The sequence below is a fragment of the Balaenoptera musculus genome, chromosome X (assembly GCF_009873245.2).
Source record: "Balaenoptera musculus isolate JJ_BM4_2016_0621 chromosome X, mBalMus1.pri.v3, whole genome shotgun sequence".
In the NCBI taxonomy this organism is placed as follows: Eukaryota; Metazoa; Chordata; class Mammalia; order Artiodactyla; family Balaenopteridae; genus Balaenoptera; species Balaenoptera musculus.
Genome location: NC_045806.1, coordinates 33,429,691 through 33,456,494, shown reverse-complemented (window position 1 = coordinate 33,456,494; position 26,804 = coordinate 33,429,691). Strand labels below are relative to the sequence as shown.

Sequence of the window (26,804 nt, the reverse complement as noted above, 5' to 3'; positions counted from 1 at the left end):
AAAAAAAATTTTTGTGCTCTTTTAGAAGCAGTAATTCATGCGTGCCTGGTACTCTGGTCAAAAGAGCACTGGCCTAGTCATTTTCAGACCTGAATTAATAGTTGGTTAAGTAGATTGGAATAACTAGTTCCTTCTTTATTGTCCCCATCTGGTGGTTGATCATGCTTTTACTGTAGTTTATCAGTGATCATTTTTGAGGCAAGTGTGAGTTGTGTATGTAGAATCCATTGAATTGCAGTTTCAAGTGAGAACTCTGGCAGAAAAATAAGGTAAGCTGCAAAGGAGTACCACAGAAACATCTGCTGCTGCTGACCAGCAGCACTCCAGGTGAGTGCAATTGAAATGTTTTCTATTATTTCACTATAGAAATAAATTTGCTGTATACATGTAGATTAAAAATAAAATGCTACCACGGAGAAAGGTGCTGTAATTCCTCCCTTCATTCTTTCCATTGTGAAAGTTAAATGTGATATTATATGCCCAGTACCTGACACATAACTTATAATTGGTACATATTATTCAGTCAACAAATATTTATGTACCAAGCACCAAAAAGAGAACAGAAGCTACCCCAAATCAGGTGGATCTCAAGAAGTGAGGGCTGCTTACAATCAACTTCCTGTGCCCCTCTAACCTACCAGGGATGTTAGGTAGGTATAGATTTCTTGAAAGAACACCAGGTAAAAAGAGTTCCTATGACTCTGCCTTAACTGTTGCTTATCAGTGCCCTTATATTTCCTGATACCCCCATGTTATTAGCCAAGACTGCCCAAAGATAAAAATATGATTTGAAAACAAATCTATGACTTTCCTCCATTAAATCCCTTAGTTAATAAGAAGAAAGTGCTTTTTATAAGATATGGCTCCTGATCTCAAGGAACCCTTGGCTGTTTCTACAGGCTGACCAGAAAATTTACCAGCACAGTAGGGTGCTTCAGGGGTGGCACTTCAGCTGCCACTGGGAAAAACAAGGAAAGGGCTTCCCGGGAGTGATGGTGAAACTTGAACTGAGTCATGAAAAGTAAAACCTATCCAGGCAAAGAGGGGGCAGGGTGATGAGAGCCAGGCTGACGGAAGCCAGGAGAGTGTTTCAGTGTGACTGCAGCCTAGAGTATCCTTTGACCTGGATAGAGGGGCACAAGACCTTCTGTGTTTGTAAAAGATGTTTAAAAAGAGTAAGATGATCACGCTTGGGGTTTTGTAGCGTCATTCTGGCAGCAATATGGAGGGTGGATTAGAAGGGAACAGGACCAGGGTCAGGGATAGCAGTCAGAAGGCAGTTACAGTAGACCAGGCAGAGACTGAAGAGGGGCCGGACTAGGACAGTGGGATGGAGAGTTGCGGACATGTATTACTGAGATTTGTGGATAGAATGGAGAGCTTAGTAAGGATATGGAGCTTGGAGGGAGGTAAAGTCCAAGCTTTTCTTATTTCTGGCTTGGAGAATTGGGAAGAAAGAGTGCCATTCACGGAGACTGAGAACTGAGGAGTAGGGGCAGATTGAGGAGACTGCTTGGGGGCTTGTTGATCCAGGAGATGTTCAGCAGGCAGATACACATCTGGGTTTGGAGCTCAGGGAAGATGCTGAGTATCAGCGGCTTATAAATGTAGTTAAAACTGTGGATTTGAATGAGAGGCAACATTCGTAATGTGAAAAGAGAACTGAAGAGAATTCTGGGAAACATCAGTAGGTAAGGGGAGGTTGAAAAAGGGAAGCCTGAGAAGGAGGAAGGGTAAGAACACTTTCTAAGAAACAGAGGGGCCCCCAAAGCCAAGGAAGAAAGAGCAGTGGAGGGCTGCAGAGAGGGTCTGGGGCAGGGCCCACGTTGACATCAAAGAGTGAACTCCAGGAAGTCTACTTTTCAGAGACATAGAGTCAGAACTAGATTTTGAGAAAGAAATATCAAAGAGCTCTGCTGGCATATTTCTCAATTTAGGAAGGGAGATGTATGTTCCAGAGACTTTGGTGCTCTGGGGGGAAAAATTCTAAATTTTTATTTGCTGTTATTATATACGATGGTACATAAGACTAGGGTATTGCTGAAGTGAGCTTATCAACAAAAAGGAGGAGTATGCAATGCTTTAAATATCAGTGAGTGGGGTGGGGTGATGAGGAAACAACTCTGAGGGCAGCCATTATGGTCTGCAAATTATTTGGGCAGAGTTGGTTCAGAGCATGGGCTCTGTAGTCCAGTAGGGCTGAGTTCCAAACCCAGCCCTTCACTGATTAGCTGAGTGGACACCTGGAAAAGTTTTCTTTGTTTTTAACCTTTCTGAGTCTTATATCCCTCTTTTAGTAAAGGGGGGGGGTCTTTTGATACTTACATTAGTTAACACATGGAACATGTTAGGGGTACTCAGCAAATGCTAACCTGCATCACTCTAACTATCCTCTCTGATCATACCAACTCAGGTACAGTGCTACCCTCATGAATCTCCAAGTCACTGGCTGATGTGCATGAGTTTAATTTAGTTTCATGTGCCTGTAAACCTTACTTTTGTTTAAATACAGCGTAGCAACCCAAAAAAAATTAGCTTATGGAGGTAGATCCATGGGAATGAAATGGATAATGATAACCCTTAAATATGGGGTAGAGTGAAACTATCATTACAGACCATACATGGGTCAAATAACTGCCCCTCAACATTTGAACCATGACGAAAGGCTGATGGTACTCACATGGTTAGCCTAAATTTAGATATTAGTGCTGTCACGGGACCACAGATTTCCCTCTGTATCCTAATGTTTTTATCAAATAGTTAAAAAATAATTCACACATAAAGTGTAATCATGGATCATGCATTTGTTTAAGATAAAGAGGAAGATAAATCATCTAAGGAAAAAGAGGGGGAAAATAATAGAGTAAAACTGAAAACAAGAATAAAACTGTGAACCAGCAAGATGTTCTGTACCCTGAGCACTACATTCATTTTTGCAGGCCACTTATCAGAGTCAAACTGTAATATATTTGGTGATAAAAATACAGAATTAGGAATGAAGTAAGGGACTGGCACACAGAGAGAAGGGAAAGTTTAGAGATTATAAAGTAGTGTCATTAGAAGTGAAGAATTGGGAAGTCACAACTGGCAGCCCATGGGTGCAGTCTGGCCTGCAGACTTATTTTGTTTGGTGTACGTAGTGATTTTTTAAAGATTTGAATCAGATGCCAACATTGAAATACCAGGAGATTTTACATTGAAAAAAGAATGTTTTTCCAGACTTCTCTTGGAAAACCTGAGGGTCTAGGAATATCTTGCCCTGTGGCAGCACTGGCCTATAGCCCAGCTGAGGCCACCCCCCACTTCCCTGCCGTCCAGGGGCTGCTCCTGACAGGCGTCCGCCTTCTTCCCTCGCTTGCTCTGGCTACCAGGCACCTGGCAGAGAATAAAGGGATGTGTACGAGAAGGTAGAGCAAAGAAGTGTACATTTTAAGTGAACTATTTTCTATTGATAAGATCTGGGACATGGCAAAAAGCATCCAAGCTTCTTGTTTTTTGACAGTCCTCAATGCATACTTGGGATTCTGTCTTTTTATAGAATGGCCTTTATAAAATCACTTATATTTATATATAGATACTTATTGTTTGCTCATATTATTTTCTCTGTAAACAATCTTCTTCATCTTGATACAAACCCTCCTAGGTAGGTGTTGCTAATGTCATTTTTCCATTTTACAGATAGACTGAAATACATTAAGTAGGTACCTTGCTCAGGCCAAGAGTAGTAGAGCAAGGCTTTGGAAAACAGTGTTTAGGTCTTTGTATTTAGTGCCCTTCCCACTCTCCACTCCTGCCTCAGTGATGTCTAGTGTAGTTAAAACTTGAACTTACATGTTAGCTCTTCTTGTCCTAAAAAGAAAATACCTTGAAATTGAGATTTTAAAATATACACTTTCCACCCGATGACTTAGATATGAAGTTTTATGCTCTATTTAACTTCTTTGGAAAACATTTTCTACCCAATGTGACATTGAAGCATGTCATGAATCCAGAATTGTAGCACAAAATTTTACACTTTATAGTCTTTTTTTTAACTTGAAAAAAAAATTCTTTTGACGTTAATACATAGACAAGTATATATCTCATACATGTATAGCTCAATGTATTTTCCACAAACTGAACACACCCATATAGTCAACATCCAGATCAAGGAAAAGCACAGTGTCAGCTCCCTAGAAGCTCCCCTTCAATCCCCTTCCAGCCATTTCCCATCCCCCACCCCCTCCAGGGTGACCACTAGGCAGACTTCTGATAGCAATCTCTAGTTTTTAAAGCATACAGCATACAATGTAATTGTTTCTTTTTTTTTAACATCTTTATTGGAGTATAATTGCTTTACAATGGTGTGTTAGTTTCTGCTTTATAACAAAGTGAATCAGTTATACATATACATATGTCCCCATAGCTCTTCCCTCTTGCGTCTCCCTCCCTCCCACCCTCCCTCTCCCACCCCTCTAGGTGATCACAAAGCACCGAGCTGATCTCCCTGAGCTATGTGGCTGCTTCCCACTAGCTAGCTATTTTACGTTTGGTAGTGTATATATGTCCATGCCACTCTCTCTCTTTGTCACATCTTACCCTTCCCCCTCCCCATATTCTCAAGTCCGTTCTCTAGTAGGTCTGTGTCTTTATTCCCGTCTTGCCCCTAGGTTCTTCATGACCTTTTTTTTTTTTTTTTAAGCAAACTGAAACCTCATGGGGAACATTTGGTTTCTTGGTATTTCCCATAAGAAATGTAAAAAGTGTTGCCCTGGGCCAGACCAAAGACTGCAGCTCCCTATGCTGTGTCTGACCAATGAAATAAGGGTCCTTTGGTGGAAGCCAGGCCCATTCACTTCTTCGCTGGGGTCCTAACACCAGATGCACTTCCACTGACCACTCCAGATTACCTCTTTACATCATATGTGGTTCTGGTGACAAGAATGTATTTAAACTTTATCCTTTCTTTTTATAAAATGACAGTATTCTGCCAGTCTCTCCTAAATTGTTTCAGTTTGAAGGTAAGTGCTGTATGTGACTTAAAGTAGTTGTCCAGATATATGTAGATTAATTTTAAATGTGCTTAATTAAGTGCAAAGTGTCATGATTGATGATGTGATTTCTACTGCAGATGCCATTTTCTAAGAGCTTTCTCAAACTTAGAAAGTGATGTAGTTTATTGTTGATATAGATTTACATGAAGTTAATGAGTAAAATTGTAGTTCATTATAAAAGAGATGTTTTGCTTATTTCTAAAATAAGCTATAACTCCATGTTTCTTTTTATAATAGCATGATATCCTATGGTTACATTAATACCTTAGTAAACTAGCACAACTGGAATTGACCCAGGTCCTAGATTAGCCAAACTGTCCAAGTAATGAGGACTTTGACAGAATACAGCTCACTGACCCTCCCTCTCTGGGAGATAAGTGGGCAGAGTCTGAAATTCTCTGTCTCGGGAGCTCTGTTCTTTCTAGTTGGCCTTCATATATGTACATTTATGAATACATCTGTTTATCAGGCCTAAGTCTTAAATCTAGTAATCTTGCTTCCCATTCCCTTCCAAAGTAAAATGATCTCTTATCATTTTAGCTACCCGTAATGTGCATTTGGCTAGCCATGATATATGTCACTTAGAGGGGAAATCATGCAGAAGAAAAAGAAAGCTTTAGAAGTTCTTGGTAAATGGTAGCTACCTTGTTGTTAACCCTACCCAACCTAAACATGTAGCACATCCTTTAATGTAGCTCTCTACCCTGGTACCCTGTTCCCTTCTCCCACATTCCCTTCCTGAGTGCACTGCCTCATGACCTTGATTAACCTAAGTTAAGCCCTCCTAGAGTAACTTCTGAAACTCTTTCTTAAATCTCAAGGCTTCACTTCCAGATTGCTTGTCCTCAGTGGGAATGCTATTAGGCCGTACCCTTAGTGCTGTTGGCCTGAGGATGCCACTTATATGTTTTACTAAGGTGTGAAATACAAACACGTTCTCTCCCTAGCCTGAACTCTCACAATTTGTATTTTTGCCAGAAAAAAAGGTGAGTTAATCATTAGAGACATTCTTTTCAAACCACCCAGTAAAGATTCTGTTGGGTGTCAGGCTTATCCTTAGCCAAATAGCCACTAGGAAGGTGACCATGAGAAGCTAGTTACAGTGTTGAAGGGGTATAAAGGGCATATATGGTCTCAGGCAAATATGGCTAAGGTGAACTTTGTAAAAACATTCTTCAAGGGGGTGAATGGCACAGATTGCTTACTGTGTCACCTATTTTAGGGGTCATTATGCCTTTAGTGTAGTGCATAAATGAAAAGCATAGGAAAAAAAAATCCAATAAAGAGTCCAGTCTCTTAATGACAGTAAATAAGCAGTTTTCCACCCAAAATATGGAATGGCAAAAAAAAAAAAATCTCAGTATAGAATAAAGGGTAAGACTAGTATTTTCTGCCTTTACTTAATAAGCATTACATGATTTATTACCAGTCTATCAAATCCATAGACAGGCTGTTTTATAATTTGGATTAGCTGGACAGGAGCCAGATGGACTAAGTTCTCCCTCTGTCTGGTTTTCCATCTGCTTTAAGTAACCAAGAGCAAACAATTTAAAGTGCCTGTGTCCCTTTATCCTTTTCCCAGAATGTAAGTAATTATAGTTACCTCTGTCTTGTGAATATTGGTGAATTGTACTTCTGAAGTGATTTTAAATCCTTATGTTTTGGACAATGAACATAATATATACATATGATTATGTTATAATGCTACAGTAGATAGAAAGCTTTTTAACTTCTCTAATATTTAAAAGCATTCTTTTGAGACAGCCCAGAAAGCATTTTGTTTTTCCATTTTAACCTTACCATAGGTGCTAAAAAGAACTTTGGGAACCCTAGTCATTGAAAATGTTGAAATAGAGTAACATGCATGAAATCCTTGGTAATATAGTAACTTGATATGCAGCATGGATTATTCAGTATTTTATTTCTTTGACTTTAGTATTTGAATTCATAGTCTATATGTTCTTTGAGATGGTATAAATTACTTACGACAGCAATATCAAATCTCTGTTTTTTAAAGAAGAAAAATTTAACTCTTCCCTGATCATCAATTTTGTCACAGGATCACGAATTTTCAGAAGATGATGAGCCAGAAGACGTGCATGAGGAAATTAAGGAACATCTAGAAGGCGAGAAGAAAGCTACAGGAGACAATAAAAGTGTTCCTGCAGACGACCACAGTGAAACCGACAACTCAGTTAAAAAGGTATTGACAGCCATTGAAAAGGTATGATGATAAGTGCTTAAATCCCAAGACCCTGCCCAAGAGAAAGCATATGGGTCCCGTGGTCTCTGCAGAGGGCAAATTCCAACTTCCTTGGAGAACAGAAATATTTCCATGAATAACTTTGTTCATGTGCTATAGGACAAGCTTTGACAAATTTATGAATCAGACACCCTTTTTTCTCTAGCATTCTTTCCACATTTCTTGGTAGCATTCTGTTCTTCAAATGAATGGATATCAATTGATATGGGCCAGTTTAGTACACTCTTGAGAAATTAACCAAGAAGTTCTGCCCCAGGTCCTTGAAATGATAAAATTACAACGTTAGCAGCCCAGTACTAGTGGCAGAAATGGGATTGTACGTGCACACATACGTGTGTATATTGACATGGACATGGACAAATGAAAGTTGTTCACAGCAGTGTTTGAGGTTGTGATCAGTTCTGCAGAGGTGTGGTATAGAAGAAAGTATTCATAGGAGGAATGGGAGGAGGCCTCACTGAGGAAGAGAAAGTCATCCTGAAAGTGGAGCTAAGGATGCCAAAAACATCTCTTCCATCTGGCAGATATACCTAAGAGTGACCCTGCTAGGAGACAGTTGGTAGGTTTGAAATCATTCGTTTGCTAGCACTACTCTGGATTCATTTCAGAGGTATGGAATTCAGAAACCCAAACTGAATGATACTGTATTGATTCATTTTCATTTCATTTTTTGGACCTCTTGCAAAGAGCTCTGAGTTAATCCTGCCTTCTCATTGATGAAACACTATCATCAGTGGTCTGTGCGAGGTGCTTCTCTCTTTATTTAAATTGATTCCCTTTGAGCCTCATTCCCCTTTTCCCTAACATAGCCAACCACTGAAACATGCTTGTCCTTTTATTTGAATGTGTAATTGTAAAACATGTGTTGTTGTTTTTTGTGTATTTTTTTTTAATTTACAAAATGGTATTGTGCTAAAGAGGTCATTCTCTTCCTTGCTTCCTTCTTTTTCCAAGACTCCTTCCTCTCACTGAGGAAAAAATATGTTCTAGCAGTTATTGTTTTCTTTCCGAGGGAGGGAACGATGGGACTTCCCTGGTGGTGCAGTGGTTAAGACTCCACGCTCCCAATGCAAGGGGCCCGGGTCCAATCCCTGGTTAGGGAACTAGATCCCACATGCAAGCCGCAACTAAGGAGCCCACATGCCGCAACTAAGGAGCCTGCCTGCCACAACTGAGACCCAGCACAACCAAATAAATAAATATTAAATGTTAAAAAAAAAAAGAGGGAGGGAAAGATTCTGTTTTATAAAGAACATCTATGAGTTCCAGTTATGGTGGTCCCTGAAATTCTTTAGCATAGGATTCATTAAACTCCAATTTGACATTATAAAATGTTGAGCTAATTCCTATACCAATTAATGTTCCTGAATCTTCTTTGAGTAGAATTCTTAAATACACAATTCTTGTTAATTATACGATTTTTTTAAGGGAACTTTATTTATTTATTTATTTTTTAATTTATGGCTGAGCTGGGTCTTCGTTGCTGCACAGGCTTTCCTTAGTTGTGGCGAGCGGAGGCTACTCTTCATTGTGGTGCGTGGGTTTCTCATTGCAGTGGATTCTCTTGTTGCGGAGCACAGGCCCTAGGCACACGGGCTTCAGTAGTTGTGGCATGAGGGCTTAGTAGCTGTGGCTTGCGGGCTCTAGAGCCCAGGCTCAGTAGTTGTGGCGCTCGGGCTTAGTTGCTCCGCGGCATGTGGGATCCTCCCAGACCAGGGCTCGAACCCGTGTGCCCTGCATTGGCAGGTGGATTCTTAACCACTGCGCCACCAGGGAAGCCCTAATCATGCAATTTTAAGCTAGGAAAGACATTAGCAATCACGCAGCATCTAAATCAAGAGTCCTGCAAAGGGAAGTAATTGTCACATGTTTATGTTGTTAGCTAGAGACTGACTCTAGAACCCTGCTTAAAACCAAGACTAGGTTTTCTAGCTCAGTACGAATATGTTTTTTATTATATTGTTTCTTTATTGTTTATAGGACACAAAAGCCAACCGAAAGGAACGGGCCATTCATGAATACAGTGAAAATCCAAAAGGTGTGAGCACATTTGACTTCAAAAGCATACTTTTAAAAAGGCTAGATACATAGCATACTACGTTCATATGTACATACAGATATTTATGCATATATGTGCTGTAACTAAGGAATTATGACTTACACGTATGTATTCTGTTTTACACTTTTTATTGTCACATGACCCTCATAATAAGCTATGAAATATGTGACACAGGCTTATGTGTTCTCATTGATCACCACCACAGCTTCTTCATGGCTGCTCATGTGTCAGTGTTAAGTGGTTTAGAACAGCCTTTTTACTACTTTTTTTTTTTCAATCAGTATTATTAAATTGGGCTTTTGTCCCAGATCTTGATATATATGTCTGGTGAGCACTGCCAGACCCCATCGCTGATGTCCAGGCTTGTCTAGAGCCACAGCAGGCCATCCAGTTATTTCCCCCCGAGCCCAGACCTGAGTCTTTGATCTTACCACAGGCGTTTCAGAGGAGTCCTTTCCCAAGCCTCGCTGTTGGTGTCAGAGAACAGGTGTCACAGAACAGAGGAGACTGTGACTGCCCTTGGGACCTACAGTTTCTACACCCAGATCATTGGTGCTTTTGCTATATGACCCCTATATTATGTTTCCACACCATCACATCACAGGGGGCCTTTTGCTGCGATGTCATTACAAATAACTGTCTGTAGTAGTGGATATCTGTTCAGAACTTAAGCAGAAGAAGGAATAGTTCCCTTAATACATTTTTCCTTCTAACTTCTGCAAAAAGAGTAGTAAGTTTTAGAATATTTTAAGCAAAATGTTAAAATATTTGTCATCTCTGAGTAGTCTTAGCATATAACCTAAAGTGTTAAAAAGAAATTAAATGTAAGATTTAAGTTGTTGATAATATAAAATTCAAAGAATGCATATGCTTCATGAGTCTACCTTAAAGATCATTATTCAACTATATAACATGTGGATTAATTTGGAATACCAAAAACATGACATGTCCATTTGGGTACAAATAATTTCATTACAATGAGGTTAATTTTTTTAAAAGGTAATTTATATTTTACAGAAGTCTTCCCTAACACTTACTGTTACCTTTGCTATACTTGGTACTGGTCATCTAAACATTTACAACATTGGTCAGGTCATTCTGAGATTTTTGCCTTAATTTTTCAGGAAATACGCAGTTGTCCACTACTCTTTAGTATTACCTCATAATTCATGGTTGATAGAGTTTCACTGAAAGCCTCAGGACTTTTCTTTTTCTCATTAGTTAGAAAAAATATTTCTAAATATATCCTATCATAGGAAAGATGCATGATCGTGCAAAGGGCAGTTCTTCAGAAATCCTGGAAGATAGTAAATCAACAAAAAAATCAAAGAAGGTAAGTGAAATGAATTTTTCATTTTAGTGTTAAGGCTAAAGTATTGAATCGCTTCTACTACTTTTTATATGGTGATCCACATAATTTAACTCTCTTAATATGAGTTTTGATGACTCAAGAACATGTGACGAATTTCAGGTGATGTTTCACATTTTTAACGTGCATATTTACTTATTGGATTTTAGATTATGATTCAGATTGCTCTGCAAAAATGTAATAGCATGTTCCTTTCAATCATCCCATACATACTGATTGATCATACAATAAAAGATATGTAAAAGAACTCTACTGCTTAAATTATAAGAGTATAGTATCCTGAGAGTCTAGAAGAGAGTAAGGCAAAGCCAAGAAATAGGATGAATGAAAAAATAAAGATGACTGTGCTTAGAAAACATTGCAACATGCTACTCCAGTCTCTCCTAGTACCTGTTTTGGAGTTGTTACAAGTCTGATGGATACGTTTCTTCTTCTTGGAAGTAAATTACTCTTTCCACTTGCAGAAAAACTTTATTTAATCATGAGATCACATTTCCAGTTAGAAGTGTTAGGAGGTAACATGGAAGACAAGAAAAATGAAAAGCCTCGTTAATTCTTATTCAACCTAGGTGTCAGCTTAAATGTCATTTCCACACAGAGGCCTTTTGTAACCAGCAGCACTTATATAAATTATTATGTCCCATTATTATTCTCTCACAGAGCACCCTTTTCTCATACTTCTTAGTATTTGTCACAGTTTGCAATTACATAGTCATTTGTATATTCATTTACTTTATGTCTGTATCTCCCCACTGGCCTTCAGCTCCTTGGGGACAGAAACTATTTTCTGTTTTGCTTTCTAGTGTATCCTTAGCACTTATCACAGTTCCTGGTACATGGTAGATGCTCAGTAAATATTTTTGGTTGACAATGAATTGTAAAATGGGAGGGGTAAGAAAGAGGAAAGGATGAAGGTAAAACCAGGAGCCGCCCTTAGGGTAGTAAACAACCTGTCTTTTGCCATCTTTGTAGGTATATGCCACTCTGAAATTCCTTTCAGAATTACTACAGAAATTTCAGAAGTTATTTTAGCCCAAATCTCCATATTGTTATCTTTTACTAAAAATTACTTCATGACCATTTTTATCTTTTATAAAATTATAAGTTTGGATTACCATACCCAAAAGATGTCTGTGACCTGGCTCAAAGGACACTTCAGTATTATTATCCTTCTTAGAATTATAACATGCATCGCTAGAACATTTCATCAAGGTTTAGGAACTTTTTAGATTCTCCGTCTAGTAGAACAGAGCATTTAACAGATATTCCACTAGTATACTTCATAGTGTTCCTGTGAAAACTTTTTTCAGTTATAAAGAGCTCAGGGAAAGAGTCTGGAAAAGAAAATCAAATCTGAGGGAGAAGGATGAAAAGTAAAGGAGTCAGGAGACCTAAGAACCTAAGGGGAGGAAAAGTGAAATGAAGCAGCAGAAAAAAATATTTGAAACACACCTCTGACCAAATGAAAATGCATATTGTAGAATACGTGGTCGAGTTTAGGGAATTTTTCAGGCTCTCCCGTCTTCAGCATTGTCCATAGTTGGTAGGATTTGGATACGCAGGACAGGAGAGGCCGGAGCCAGGGAAGGCATGCTGTGTAGCAGGCACCTACTGTAGCATCAGGAAGCCCCGCCAGTCCATGGGACAAAGGTGAGGCCAGGCCAGGATACAGAGTGCCAGGCTGACAAATTCAGTCTTAAACTTTGATTCTGCTTAAATTCTCATTTCTACCTAATGGAAAAATATAATTCAGTAAGTATGTATTTCCTTGGATAAAGAAAAGAAAAAGTATTGAAAATTATATTTTAAAAAGTCAAGCAGTAATAAATGTATTTCCTACTTAAGGAATAGTCTGTTATTCTATATATTTTAAAAAGGAAATAGATGATTTAGATGAGATTTTTTTCAATCATTCCCACATGATATATTTTAATCTACAATGTCTCTAACCTATTTACACCATCTAAGCCAAACAAATCAAACTGTTTTGAAAACTTGGAAAATAAATGATGCATTAACTCATATGAAGATAAGCATGTGTTTGAAATTTTACATCCCTTCCCTTAATTAGACAGCCACTCCAAAGGTAATTTTAAAAAAAAAAAAAGAAGTACACTCTTGGTCTCTACAAGACAGAATTCACCATTGAATTTTGTTTTGATGATTTTAAGTGTTTCAGATAGCCAGGTTAGGACCCATAATTTTAATTGGTGGCAGAGATCTTTTGATTGTTATATTTGGAAATCGCCAAATATTGCTTTTCCAAACTGTAGCAAATTTGAATCCACAGTTAGCCGCTAAGAAAAATGTGTTATTGGCTTAATTTCCACCTAAGTAAGCTACTGAAAAAAGCAGTAAGCTTTTTAGCTATTAATAATAATTTCTTCCCATCATGGAATTAGTTTATTCATGTGTTTATTTAGCATATATTTACTGGGTGCTTCTTATGTGCCAGGCACAAGGCTAAAGGCTGCAGATAGAGAGGTTAAAAATCCAGTGCCACCCCTCAGAAACTAGCTAGAATATGGCAGTTTCCTGGATAGTTCCCCATGCCAGTTCACAGTCAATAGATTTCTTATTCATTGTCACTACCATAAATATAAGAGGCTGAGATGAGAATTTCTCCACCAAAAATTATGCCTGTGGATTCTTGCCTTTCCTGACGGCTTCCTTTTCTCTGATGCTAACTAAGCTTTATTCACCATGGCAGCACAACTCAGCACGTTTGCCCCAAGTACACAGTTAGCTTTACTCTATTGTGAGGAAAATCTGAGGTCAATTATACATATGGTATCCTGTTGCTGTCAGTTTTTTCAGGCTTAATACCTGAGACTGTCTCTTTCGGACCCACCCAATAATTACTCCCCTGCTTTTTAAAAATAGCTTTATTTAGGTATAATTGACCTATAATGAACTACACATATTTGAAGTATATAATCTGATTAGTTTTGACATACATATATAGCTGTGAAAGCATAATCACAATCAAGAGAGTGAACAGTGCCATTATCAGCAGAAGGTTCTTTGTGCCTCTCTGTGATCCCTGTCTACACCCCACATCCCCCTGCTGTACTCAGCAAATAACTGATACTGTTTTGAGATTCATCCATGCATGTATCAATAGTTCATTCCTTTATATTGCTGAGTGGTATTCTATTTTGAGTTAATTTCTTATATGGTAAAGGTATGGATTGAAGTTCTTTTTTTTGCATATGGACATCCCATTGTGCTAGCACCATTTGTTGAAAAATTTTTTAAAAAGCCTGTCCTCCTCTACTGAATTGCCTTCATACCTTTGTCAGAAAGCAATTGATTTTTTATGTGTGAGCCTATTTCTGGACTCTGTATTCTGTTCCTTCGATCTGTTTATCTTGTGCCAGTACCACACTGTCTTGATTACTGTAGCTTTGATATAAGTCTTGAAATCAGGAACTGTTAGTCCTCCAACTTTGCTCCTTTTCACACTTGTTTTGACTATTCTAGACACTTTGCACTTCCATGTGAATTTTTATAATCGGTTTGTCAATTAGTGAAAAAAATGCCTGCTGGGATTTTGATTTGGCCTTGTTTTTGAATCTACAGATAAACTTGGGAAGAATTAACATTTTAACAATATTAAGTCTCCTAATTCATGAACATGACATTTCTTTTCATTTATTGATGTCTTCTCAAATTTCCTTTAGCAACATTTTGTTGAATGTTTCTTAACATGGAAGTTGAGATCACTGATTTGAGACCTTTCTTATTTTCTATTATAGGCTTTTTGTGTTATAAATTTCCCCTGAAGTACTTGATATGTTGTGTTTTCATTTTCATTCAGTTCAGAATACTTTCTAATTTCCCCTTTGATTTCTTCTTTGACTCATGGGTTATTTAATTTCAATGTTGCTGGAGATTTTTCCAGTGATCTTTCTGTTATTACTTTCTAATTTAATTACATTGTAATTGGAGAACATACTTAGTATGAATTGATTCCTTTTAAATTTATCGAGACACATTTTATGGCCCAGAATCAAGTTTATCTTGGTAAATGTTCATTTGAGAAGAAGGTTGAGAAGAATACTGTGGTTGGGTGGAGTGTTCTATCAGTGACAATTAGGTCAAGTTGGTTGATAGTGTTGTTCAAGTCTTCTCCATCCTTCCTGATTTTCTGTCTACTTGTTCTATTATTGAAAGAGAGGTATTAAAATCCCTGACTATAAATTGTGGATTTGTCTAATTTTCCTTGTACTTCTATTAATTTTTGCTTTATGTATCTTAAAGCTGTTATTTGTTTCTATCATGTTTAGAATTGTTACCTGCTCTAATTAATTGACCCCTTCATCATTATGAAATGACCTTCTTAGTACACAATGATAATCTTTGCTCTAAAATCTACTTGATCTGATATTATATAGCCACTTTAGCTTTCTTTGGATTAGAGTTATCATCTTTTAACATACTTTTACTTTTAACCCATTTGTGATTTTACATTTGAAGTACATTTGATTTAGGCAGCATGTAGATGGATCTTGCTTCTTTTTTTTTCTAACATCTTTATTGGAGTATAATTGCTTTACAATGGTGTGTTAGTTTCTGCTGTATAACAAAGTAAGTCAGCTATACATAAACATATATCCCCATATCTCCTCCCTCTTGCGTCTCCCTCCAACCATCCCTATCCCATCCCTCTAGGTGGACACAAAGCACCGAGCTGATCTCCCTGTGCTATGTGGCTGCTTCCCACTAGCTATCTATTTTACATTTGGTAGTGTATATATGTCCATGCCACTCTCTCACTTCCTCCCAGCTTACCGTTCCCCCTGCCCATGTACTCAAGTCCATTCTCTGCGTCTCTGTCCATCCACCTCACTACAAATAACTCAATTTCATTTCTTTTTTATGGTTGAGTAATACTCCATTGTATACATGTGCCACACCTTCTTTATCCCTTCATCTGTTGATGGACACTTAGGTTGCTTCCATGTCCTGGCTTATTGTAAAGAGAGCTGTGATAAACACTGTGGTACCTGACTCTTTTGAATTATGGTTTTCTCAGGGTATATGCCCAGTAGTGGGATTGCTGGGTCGTATGGTAATTCTATTCTTAGTTTTTTAAGGAACCTCCATACTGTTCTCCATAGTGGCTGTATCAATTGACATTCCCACCAACAGTGCGACAGGGTTCCCTTTCCTCCACACCCTCTCCAGCATTTATTGTCTGTAGATTTTTTGATGATGGCCATTCTGACTGGTGTGAGGTGATACCTCATTGTAGTTTCAATTTGCATTTCTCTAATGATTAGTGATGTTGAGCATCCTTTCATGTGTTTGTTGGCAATCTGGATATCTTCTTTGGAGAAATGTCTATTTAGGTCTTCTGCCCATTTTTGGATTGGGTTGTTTGTTTTTTTTGATATTGAGCTGCATGAGCTGCCTGTATATTTTGGAGATTAATTCTTTGTCAGTTGCTTCGTTTGCAAATATTTTCTCCCGTTCTGAGGGTTGTCTTTTCGTCTTGTTTATGGTTTCCTTTGCTGTGCAAAAGCTTTTAAGTTTCATTAGGTCCCATTTGTTTATATTTGTTTTTATTTCCATTACTCTAGGAGGTGGATCAAAAAAGATCTTGCTGTGATTTATGTCAAAGAGTGTTCTTCTTATGTTTTCCTCTGAGAGTTTTATAGTGTCCAGTCTTACATTTAGGTCTCTAATCCATTTTGAGTTTATTTTTGTGCATGGTGTTAGGGAGTATTCTAATTTCATTCTTTTACATGTAGTTGTCCAGTTTTCCCAGCACCACTTATTGAAGAGGCTGTCTTTTCTCCATTGTATATCCTTGCCTCCTTTGTCATAGATTAGTTGACCATAGGTGTGTGGGTTTATCTCTGGGCTTTCTATCCTGTTCCATTGATCTATATTTCTGCTTTTGTGCCAGTACCATACTGTCTTGATGACTGTAGCTTTGTAGTATAGTCTGAAGTCAGGGTGGCTGATTCTTCCAGCTCCGTTTTTCTTTCTCAAGATTGCTTTGGCTATTCGGGGTCTTTTGTGTTTCCATTCAAATTGTGAAATATTTTTTGTTCTACTTCTGTGAAAAATGCTATTGGTAGTTTGATAGGGATTGCATTGAATCTGTAGATTGTTTTGGGTAGTATAGTCATTTTCACAATGTTGATTCTTCCCATCCAGAAACATGGTATATGTCTCCATCTGTTTGTATCATCTTTAATTTCTTTCTTCAGTGTCTTATAGTTTTCTGCATATAGGTCTTTGGTCTCCCTAGGTAGGTTTATTCCTAGGTATTTTATTCTTTTTGTTGCAGTGGTAAATGGGAGTGTTTCCTTAATTTCTCTTTCAGATTTTTCATCATTAGTGTATAGGAATGCAAGAGATTTCTGTGCATTAATTTTGTATCCTGCTACTTTACCAAGTTCATTGATTAGCTCTACCAGTTTTCTGGTAGCATCTTTGGGATTCCCTATGTATAGTATCATGTCATCTGCAAACAGTGAAGCTTTACTTCTTCTTTTCCGACTTGGATTCCTTTTATTTCTTTTTCTTCTCTGACTGCTGTGGCTAAAACTTCGAAAACTATGTTGAATAATAGTGGTGACAGTGGACAACCTTGTCTTGTTCCTGATCTTAGAGGAAATGGTTTCAGTTTTTCACCATTGAGAACGATGTTGGCTGTGGGTTTGTCATATGTGGCCTTTATTATGTTGAGGAAAGTTCCCTCTGTGCCTACTTTCTGCAGGGCTTTTATCATAAATGGGTGTTGAATTTTGTCAAAAGCTTTCTCTGCATCTGTTGAGATGATCATATGGTTTTTCTCCTTCAATTTGTTAATATGGTGTATCACGTTGATTGATTTGCGTATATTGAAGAATCCTTGCATTCCTGGAATAAGCCCCACTTGATCATGGTGTATGATCCTTTTAATGTGCTGTTGGATTCTGTTTGCTAGTATTTTGTTGAGGATTTTTGCATCTATGTTCATCAGTGATATTGGCCTGTAGTTTTCTTTCTTTGTGACATCTTTGTCTGGTTTTGGTATCATAGTGATGGTGGCCTCGTAGAATGAGTTGGGGAGTGTTCCTCCCTCTTCAATATTTTGGAAGAGTTTGAGAAGGATAGGTGTTAGCTCTTCTCTAAATGTTTGATAGAATTCGTCTGTGAAGCCATCTGGTCCTTGGCTGTTGTTTGTTGGAAGATTTTTAATCACAGTTTCAATTTCAGTGCTTGTGACTGGTCTGTTCATATTTTCTATTTCTTCCTGGTTCAGTCTCGGTAGGTTGTGCATTTCTAAGAATGTGTCCATTTCTTCCAAGTTGTCCATTTTATTGGCATAGAGTTGCTTGTAGTAATGTCACATGATCGTCTGTATTTCTGCAGTGTCAGTTGTTACTTCTCCTTTTTCATTTCTAATTCTGTTGATTCGAGTCTTCTCCCTTTTTTTCTTGATGAGTCTGGCTAATGGCTTATCAATTTTGTTTATCTTCTCAAAGAACCAGCTTTTAGTTTTATTGATCTTTGCTATTGTTTCCTTCATTTCTTTTTCATTTATTTCTGATCTGATCTTTATGATTTCTTTCCTTCTGCTAACTTTGGGGTTTTTTTGTTCTTCTTTCTCTAATTGCTTTAGGTGCAAGGTTAGGTTGTTTATTCGAGATGATTCCTGTTTGTTACGGTAGAATTGTATTGCTATAAACTTCCCTCTTAGCACTGCTTTTGCTGCATCCCATAGGTTTTGGGTCGTCGTGTCTTCATTGTCATTTGTTTCCAGGTATTTTTTTATTTCATCTTTGATTTCTTCAGTGATCTCTTGGTTATTTAGTAGTGTATTGTTTAGCCTCCATGTGTTTGTATTTTTGACAGATCTTTTCCTGTAATTGATATCTAGTCTCATAGCGTTGTGGTCGGAAAAGATACTTGATACGATTTCAATTTTTTTAAATTTACCAGTGCTTGATTTGTGACCCAAGGTATAGTCTATCCTGGAGAACGTTCCATGAGCACTTGAGAAGAAAGTGTATTCTGTTGTTTTTGGATGGAATGTCCTATAAATATCAATTAAGTCCATCTTGTTTAATGTATCATTTAAAGCTTGTGTTTCTTTCTTTATTTTCATTTTGAATGATCTGTCCATTGGTGAAAGTAGGTTTTTAAAGTCCCCTACTATGATTGTGTTACTGTCAATTTCCCCTTTTATGGCTGTTAACATTTGCCTTATGTATTGAGGTGCTCCTATGTTGGGTGCATAAATATTTACAATTGTTGTATCTTCTTCTTGGATTGATCCCTTGGTCATTATGTAGTGTCCCTCTTTGTCTCTTTGTAGTGTCCTTCTTTGTCTCTTTACTTACTATAATAAAATATATAGTCTTTATTTTAAAGTCAGTTTTGTCTGATATGAGAATTGCTACTCCAGCTTTCTTTTGATTTCCATTTGCATGGAATATCTTTTTCCATCTCCTCACTTTCAGTCTGTATGTGTCCCTAGGTCTGAAGTGGGCCTCTTGTAGACAGCATATATACGGGTCTTGTTTTTGTATCCATTCAGCCAGTCTGTGTCTTTTGTGTCTAGCATTTAATCCATTTACATTTAAGGTAGTTATCGATATGTGTGTTCCTATTACCATTTTCTTAATTATTTTGGGTTTGTTATGGTAGGTGTTTTCCTTCTCTTGTGTTTCCTGCTTAGAGAAGTTCCTTTAGCATTTGTTGTAAAGCTGGTTTGGTGGTGCTGAATTGTCTTAGCTTTTGCTTGTCTGTAAAGGTTTTAATATCTCCATCGAATCTGAATGAGATCCTTGCTGGGTAGAGTAATCTTGGTTTTAGGTTTTTCTCTTTCATCACTTTAAATATGTCCTGCCACTCCCTTTTGGCTTGCAGGGTTTCTGCTGAAAGATCAGCTGTTAACCTTATGGGGATTCCCTTGTATGTTATTTGTTGCTTTTCCCTTGCTGCTTTTAATATTTTTTCTTTGTATTTAATTTTTGATAGTTTGATTAATACGTGTCTTGGCGTGTTTCTCCTTGGATTTATCCTGTATGGGACTCTGCGCTTCCTGGACTTGATTGACTATGTCCTTTCCCATACTAGGGAAGTGTTCAACTATAATCTCTCCAAATATTTTCTCAGTCCCTTTCGTTTTCTCTTCTTCTTCTGGAACCCCTATAATTCAAATGTTGGTGCGTTTAATGTTGTCCCAGAGGTCTCTGAGACTGTCCTCAATTCTTTTCATTCTTTTTTCTTTATTCTGCTCTGCAGTAGTTATTTCCACTATTTTATCTTCCAGGTCACTTGTCCATTCTTCTGCCTCAGTTATTCTGCTATTGATTCCTTCTAGAGAATTTTTAATTTCATTTATTGTGTTGTTCGTCATTGTTTGTTTGCTCTTTAGTTCTTCTAGGTCCTTGTTAAACGTTTCTTGTATTTTCTCCATTCTATTTCCAAGATTTTGGATCATCTTTTACTATCATTGCTCTGAATTCTTTTTCAGGTAGACTGACTATTTCCTCTTCATTTGTTTGGTCTGGTGGGTTTTTACCTTGCTCCTTCATCAGCTGTGTATTTCTCTGTCTTCTCATTTTGCTTAACTTACTGTGTTTGGGGTCTCCTTTTCGCAGGCTGCAGGTTCGTAGTTCCCGTTGTTTTTGGTGTGTGCCCCCATTGGGTGAGGTTGGTTCAGTGGGTTTTGTAGGCTTCCTGGTGGAGGGGACTGGTGCCTGTGTTCTGGTGAATGAGGCTGGATCTTGTCTTTCTGGTGTGCAGGACTGCATCCGGTGGTGTGTTTTGGGGTGTCTGTGAACTTATTATGATTTTAGGCAGCCTCTCTGCTAATGGGTGGGGTTATGTTCCTGTCTCGCTAGTTGTTTGGCATAGGGTGTCCAGCACTGTAGCTTACTGGTCGTTGAGTGGAGCTGGGTCTTCATGTTGAGATGGAGATCTCTGAGAGAGCTTTCACCATTTGCTGGAGCACCAAGGTCTTGCTTTTTTATCTAATCTGAAAATCTCTGCCTATTTATTTATTTATTTATTTATTTATGTATTTATTTATGTATGTATGGCTGCATTGGGTCTTCGTTGCTGCGCACAGGCTTTCTCTAGTTGCGACGAGCGGGGGCTACTCTTCGTTGTGGTGCCCAGGCTTCTCATTGCAGTGGCTTCTCTTGTTGCGGAGCACAGGCCCTAGGCACACGGGCTTCAGTAGTTGTGGCACGAGGGCTCAGTAGCTGTGGCTCACGGGCTCTAGAGCCCAGGCTCAGTAGTTGTGGCGCACGGGCTTAGTTGCTCCTCAGCATGTGGGATCTTCCCGGACCAGGGCTTGAACCCGTGTCCCCTGCATTGGCCGGCGGATTCTTAACCACTGTGCCACCAGGGAAGGCCCTGCCTTTTTAATTGGAGCATTTAGACCAGTTATATTTAATCTGATTATTGATGTAATTAGGTTTAAGTCTATTATCTTACCATTGGTAGTATTCTTCTTTGTTCCTAAAAAAATGCTACTTTATTTGATCGAATATTATCATAGCTATACTAGTTTTCCTATGGTTAGCGTTTTCCTAATATATCTTTTTTCATTCTTATACTTCTACTTGTACTTTAGATGTGTCTCTTGTAAATGGCCTCTAAGGTGGATTCTGACTTTAAACTTTTTAACATGTACCTAAAATCTAAAGCTAATCAATGTACCTTTTTCCCAAATATTACCAGGATCTTAGAAGAGTTTTCTCTGCTATCACTCGTTTTTTTCCCATTTTCATGTTATTGTATCGAGTATTCTATTAATTTTTTTAACCTCATCAATCAAATATTATTTGTTATACCACTTTCTTTATTCACCATTCGTTTTCACATCTCAGATGTCCCTTCTGGAATGTTTTTTATTCTTCCTGAAGAAATCCTTTGGAAGTTACTGTCATAAATTTCGTTCTGAAGTTAATTTTTGCAGTTGCTACTCACTGGAAAATTAATGGTGGTATGGCTGGTTGACAGTTATTTTCTTTTAGTATCTGCTCCCATTGTGGCTATTAAGAAATTTGCTTTAGTATAGTTGCTGGTAACTTCACATATAATCTGTCATTTCTGTCTGGCTGCTTTTTACATTGTTTGTTTGTCTTTGGTGTGCTTCATTTCACTATGAGTTGCCTAGATGTGAGGTTTTTTTATTTTAACTTTCTTCTAATTCATTATGACTCTTGAATCTGAGAATTCATGTCATTCATCATTTTAAGAAAATTCTCATCCATTATATATTTGAATATTTCCTCTCTCCTCTTTGGGGCTCAAATATAATAAAACTTTTTATTCTGTTATCTGTGTCTTTTAATTTTTACTTTTATATTTTCTGTATCTCAGTGATATTTGGGGAAATTTCAGAGCTTGTCTGTTTCATAGTATCTTTTCATCTGAGACTAATCTGCTATTTAACCTCCTTATTGAGTTTTAATTTCAGTTACGTTTTTCACATTTTGAAGTGAAATTCTATTTTGATTCTTTTTCAAATCAATCTGATCTTTTACCTTGTTTTTTTTACCTAGTACCTTGTTTTGTGCTCCTGTTTTTTATTATAGTCCTTTAAATAATTTAAGCAAACTTATTTTATATTCTGTATTTAGTTATTCCAATGTCAGACATCCTCCAGAGTCTAAATCTGTTTGTTGCTTTGGCTGGCTTGCTAATGGTGTCTTGTTTCCTTCTGTGTTTTGAAATTTGGATTGTAAATTCATGTTCAACCAGGACTTTTTGTGGAAATCCTTTAAAGCTTAGATTACTGTAAGTCCATCCATAGAGAATTTGTATAAAATTCTGTTAGCTCCCCTGGGTGTTACCATTTCGGGATGGCTTTCAGTCAATGTCTCAGTTAAGGGTTTTCCACCAGTACTGTACATGTGAACCCCAAATTCACGTTAGGAAAACATTATTAGGCTGAGAGAGACATGTTATTTTGTTCTCTTCCAGTGTTTGTAGGTGGACTTACATTAAAGGCCTAGTCCTCAGAGGGTCCCCACTTTACATAGGAGTCTCAGTTCCAATTCTCTATATTTTGTGAGATCAAATCTGTTAAAATCCAAGAGTTGAAGTTATGAGATCAATAAAAGCGATTTCAGTACTCAACTCACCCCTGAGGCTTCCTGCTCCCTCTTTTTTTGTCCCACAGGGATTTCCCTTCATTTTATGTGAGCTTACCTACACATTATAAAATTATATTTTGTATACTTCTTCAGCATTTCTTGGCATTTTGTAGTGGCAGAATTTTTCAAGATGTGTATTCCTACGCAATAGCAGGAACAGGAGTTCTCCCATTTTAGTTCATAGACTTTATCTAGACTGACTTTTTGGGTTACAACTTTTCATTCTAGTTCCTCCATTCTTTAAGGCTAAAGGCAAGCTATTATTATTAGCACCATTTTAATTTCTGAAGGAGCCAGATCTTCAGCTGTTCTTTGGTTTTGGCATCTTGTCAAAACCATTATTTGGGTTGTCATTCTTTAGGAATCCTGTTTTCTCTCTGGCTAAATCCTCAAAGGGCTTAAATCATTTGGAACTTTTCAGTTATCATCTTCCTTGATGTCTCCTGCATGTGCCTTGTTGGCAACTCTCTTCTTGATGTTTTCCTCCCCTGACTTCTGAGTTGCCTTTTTTTCCTGATTTTGTTCCTACAAAACTCAGCCCCCAGTGCTGGCTCCTCTTCCTCTGCCTACCTTTCACACTTGGCTTTTCCTCAGTCTCTTTTCTTCTGTTTTCTCTTCTGCCCACCTGGAATCCCTGGGTTATGGGGTCTACTTTCGTCTCTTCAGCTGTTATCTGCATTCTGCCTGTCCGCAGCCCTGGCCTCCCTTGAGCAGCAGGTCTGTATATCCAACTGCCTACTCAGACCCCTGGGGCTCCCACCCCCATCATTTGGCAGCACTAACACTTTGCCAGAAGTTCTGATCTACAGGAATGGGGAGGTATGTCCTCTAGAAGATGCTGGTTTTCATCTTTTTCTCTTATAACAAAACAAAGTGAAATACTAAATTTGTTCTTTGAAGAAAAATGTTAACATATTACCAAAGCACTGATAGTGTTGAAGGGTAAACCCTGAAAGGTCTTGTTTTAGGGAAGAATCATGATTGCAATTGGTAAAAGGAAAAAGGCTGGTGGATGCTAAGAATGTACCATTGTGGTGCCTCATAAAGATGTGATGAAATAATGTTAAGACTTGTTGAAAATTATACCCCCTAAATACTGTTAAGTGACTGTTTCACTTACTGAAATGAATTCTCTGCATGTGTGTTTTCCTTCTAGATTTTCCTCTTTAAAAGGATGTCATTGACGAGCCAGAAAAGTAAAAAGCAGAATAATAATGAGCCACTCCCAGAGATAAAATCAGTAGGAGATAAAATAGCTTTTAAAAGGAATAAGAAAGATGCCAACAAGAACCACATGGGGCAAAATCATCAGGATACCTCACCCCCAAATATGGAGAGAAGGTCAAAATCTTGTATAATACTATGAATATATGTTTATGTTTTCATGGTCACCAAGCCCCATTGTAATTTATACTTGAAAAACATTTGAGTTCTGACAGAAAGTTTCTAATAACAAACTTTTAAAGATATAACTTAAGAATATGTTTTATTTGATTTGAATCGTACGACCAGTTTTGATATTTATTTAAATGCTGATATTTTTGACAAGCAATTTCAGAATATGTGTATCTCAGACTCTCCTTCAAGTGTTGTGGCCTTAACTGTTCAGTGTTGCAATATAAAATATACTTTTATATGTGAAACAAATTAAGATATTTCATAGTTTTTACTAAATTTTACTTCTTTATAATTTCATAAGGCAATATTTGCAATCTCATGACACTAACAGTTTTTAATGTATTTGCAATTTTCAAACACTGAGTCAAAATTGTTTTTAATGAACATATTTTAATAAACTATAGCTGGTTGGTTCCACTGTTTAAATGGGTGAATATCAATAAAATTTGGAGGTACTTGGAGTTATCAGTTGACAAAACAGGGGCAAAAGAAATTTCATTTTAAAATATTGAAAGATGCAAAATGCATTTACCTTTGAGTAAAGAAAGTATCAGGGCAACTGTATAAACAGGACATCTTTGTGGAGAAACTGTGTTGAAATTTCTTTGCTTCCTGCTCCTCTCTTTAGGGAGGTGATTTGACATGAAAACATTGCAGATTATCTGCACTGTTTGGCCATGCCACAGATCACCAGTCTAGGAGAACCGGACACAGCCAGACTGGCTCATTGCAGCTGTCTCTAGCATTGACAGTGGTAACTAAGGTTGGCTGTGTCACACAGTGCTCTGCCACAAGGAATAGGAAGGGTAAAGCTGCTAAGTCTGCTCTAATAGAAACATTGCTTTCCTATGCTCACAGATGCTACTTATTTAATTGATCAAACTACCTTCATTTTTCCCATTCTAACTTCTGAGTAAAACATCTGCTTATTCAATCACAGTGACCATTGCCCCATTTAAACAAAACAAAACAAAAATACTCCATCTTTGTGTTTCACGTACAAGGGCTGTAAGGATGTTAGTCTAGAATAGGTGTGATTTTGAAATCTTACAAAATAGTCTCCTATATTACATTTAGTGGAATTCTAATTTTATTAAAGGTAAATTTAATAAAAATTTTTGCTATTGCCACTATAGTACTAGTACAGTATTGTAAAAATACTTTGCCAAAATATAAACTATAGAAGCCAAGTGGAAGTGAAACTCACAGTAATACTAAGACATGCCAGTTGTGATAGGCAGGATTCTAAAATGGCCCCCAAGGTTCCCGCCTGCTGGTATACTTGCCTTGAATAATCCCTTCCCCTTGAGAGTAGGGGAGACCAGTGAATATGATGAGCTATCACTCCATTGCTTATGTTATATTATGTGGAAAAGATGAAATATTTTGCAGATATAATTAAGATTCCTAATGAGTTAACTTTAAGCAAAAGAGAGATAATCCCAGGTGGGCCTGACCTAATCAGGCGAGTCCTTTCAAAAAAGATCTAGATGTCAGAGTTGGAAGAATTCAGAGCAATTCAAAGCAGTAGAGATGCTCTCCTGTTGGCCTTGAAGAAGCAAACTGCCATATTATGGAGAGGGCCATGTGCCAGGGTGAGAAGCCTCTAGGGTCTGAAGGCTTCTACTCTACAACTGCAAGGCACTGAATTCTGCCAACAACCAGTGAGCTTGGAAGAGGAACCCAATCCTCAGATTAGACCATAGCCCTGGCTGACACCCTGATTGCAGCTTTGTGAGGCCCTGAGCAAAGGACCTAGCTAAGTAGTACCCAGGCTCCTGACCCATGAAAACTATGAGATAACTATATGTTGTTCTAATCCACTAACTTTATGGTAATTTGTTATGCAGCAGTAGAAACTAACATCAGTTTTATTCTGGGAAAGGGCCTCTCTCAAATCGGAAAGTTGGAAAGTCTTCATCTCAGGAATGAGGGGATATTTTATTAAATTTAACAAAAAATACATTTAAACCAGGGATCGCATAACTGAAGTATTTTCAGAGGCTAAACAGATAAGCGTAATGGAGCTGCTGCCAATCTGTTCTACCTGGTAATTGCTGTTTCTCAATACTGGGCCCAGTGTTGCCAGACCCTCAGCCATTTTAAGAGTCTCATGCTCTACCAACTGAGCTAGCCAGACGGCTTCCCCTCAGCCATTTTAAAAAGAAGGTGGAAATGCGGGTTTTTATATAGACAACTCATTCGTGTACATGTCCATATGTGCATGCATGTACATAAACAGGGAGAGCCAAACCATAGCTGCAGGCCCAATTTTGCCCACAAAGGGCAAATTGTGACCTCTGTTTTTTTTTTTTTTTAAATATACACAGGCAAGCCTGCACTGTTAAGAGCTTTTTTTTTTTTAATTTTTTATTTATTTATATTTTATTTTTGGCTGTGTTGGGTCTTCGTTTCTGTGAGAGGGCTTTCTCCAGTTGCGGCAAGCGGGGACCACTCTTCATTGCGGTGCGCGGGCCTCTCGCTATCGCGGCCTCTCTTGTTGTGGAGCACAAGCTCCAGACGCGCAGGCTCAGTAGTTGTGGCTCACGGGCCCAATTGCTCCGCG

General features: G+C 37.9%; 1 protein-coding gene across 3 annotated transcripts in view; it reads left to right on the top strand.

The window, feature by feature from the left end:
- The window catches only part of RPGR (retinitis pigmentosa GTPase regulator), a 63,823-nt gene extending 39,182 nt beyond the window's left edge, over nt 1-24,641 (top strand). For 2 of the 3 annotated variants that reach the window (XM_036840874.1, XM_036840872.1), the window contains exons 15-18: nt 7,093-7,257; nt 9,277-9,334; nt 10,612-10,688; nt 23,997-24,641. In XM_036840874.1, coding sequence (XP_036696769.1) covers nt 7,093-7,257; nt 9,277-9,334; nt 10,612-10,688; nt 23,997-24,206 — 510 coding nt within the window. In that variant the 3' untranslated portion in view covers nt 24,207-24,641. The remainder of the gene's footprint in view (nt 1-7,092; nt 7,258-9,276; nt 9,335-10,611; nt 10,689-23,996) is intronic. The other variant, XM_036840873.1, reaches the window with a different exon arrangement.
- Nucleotides 24,642-26,804: the final 2,163 nt, after the last annotated feature.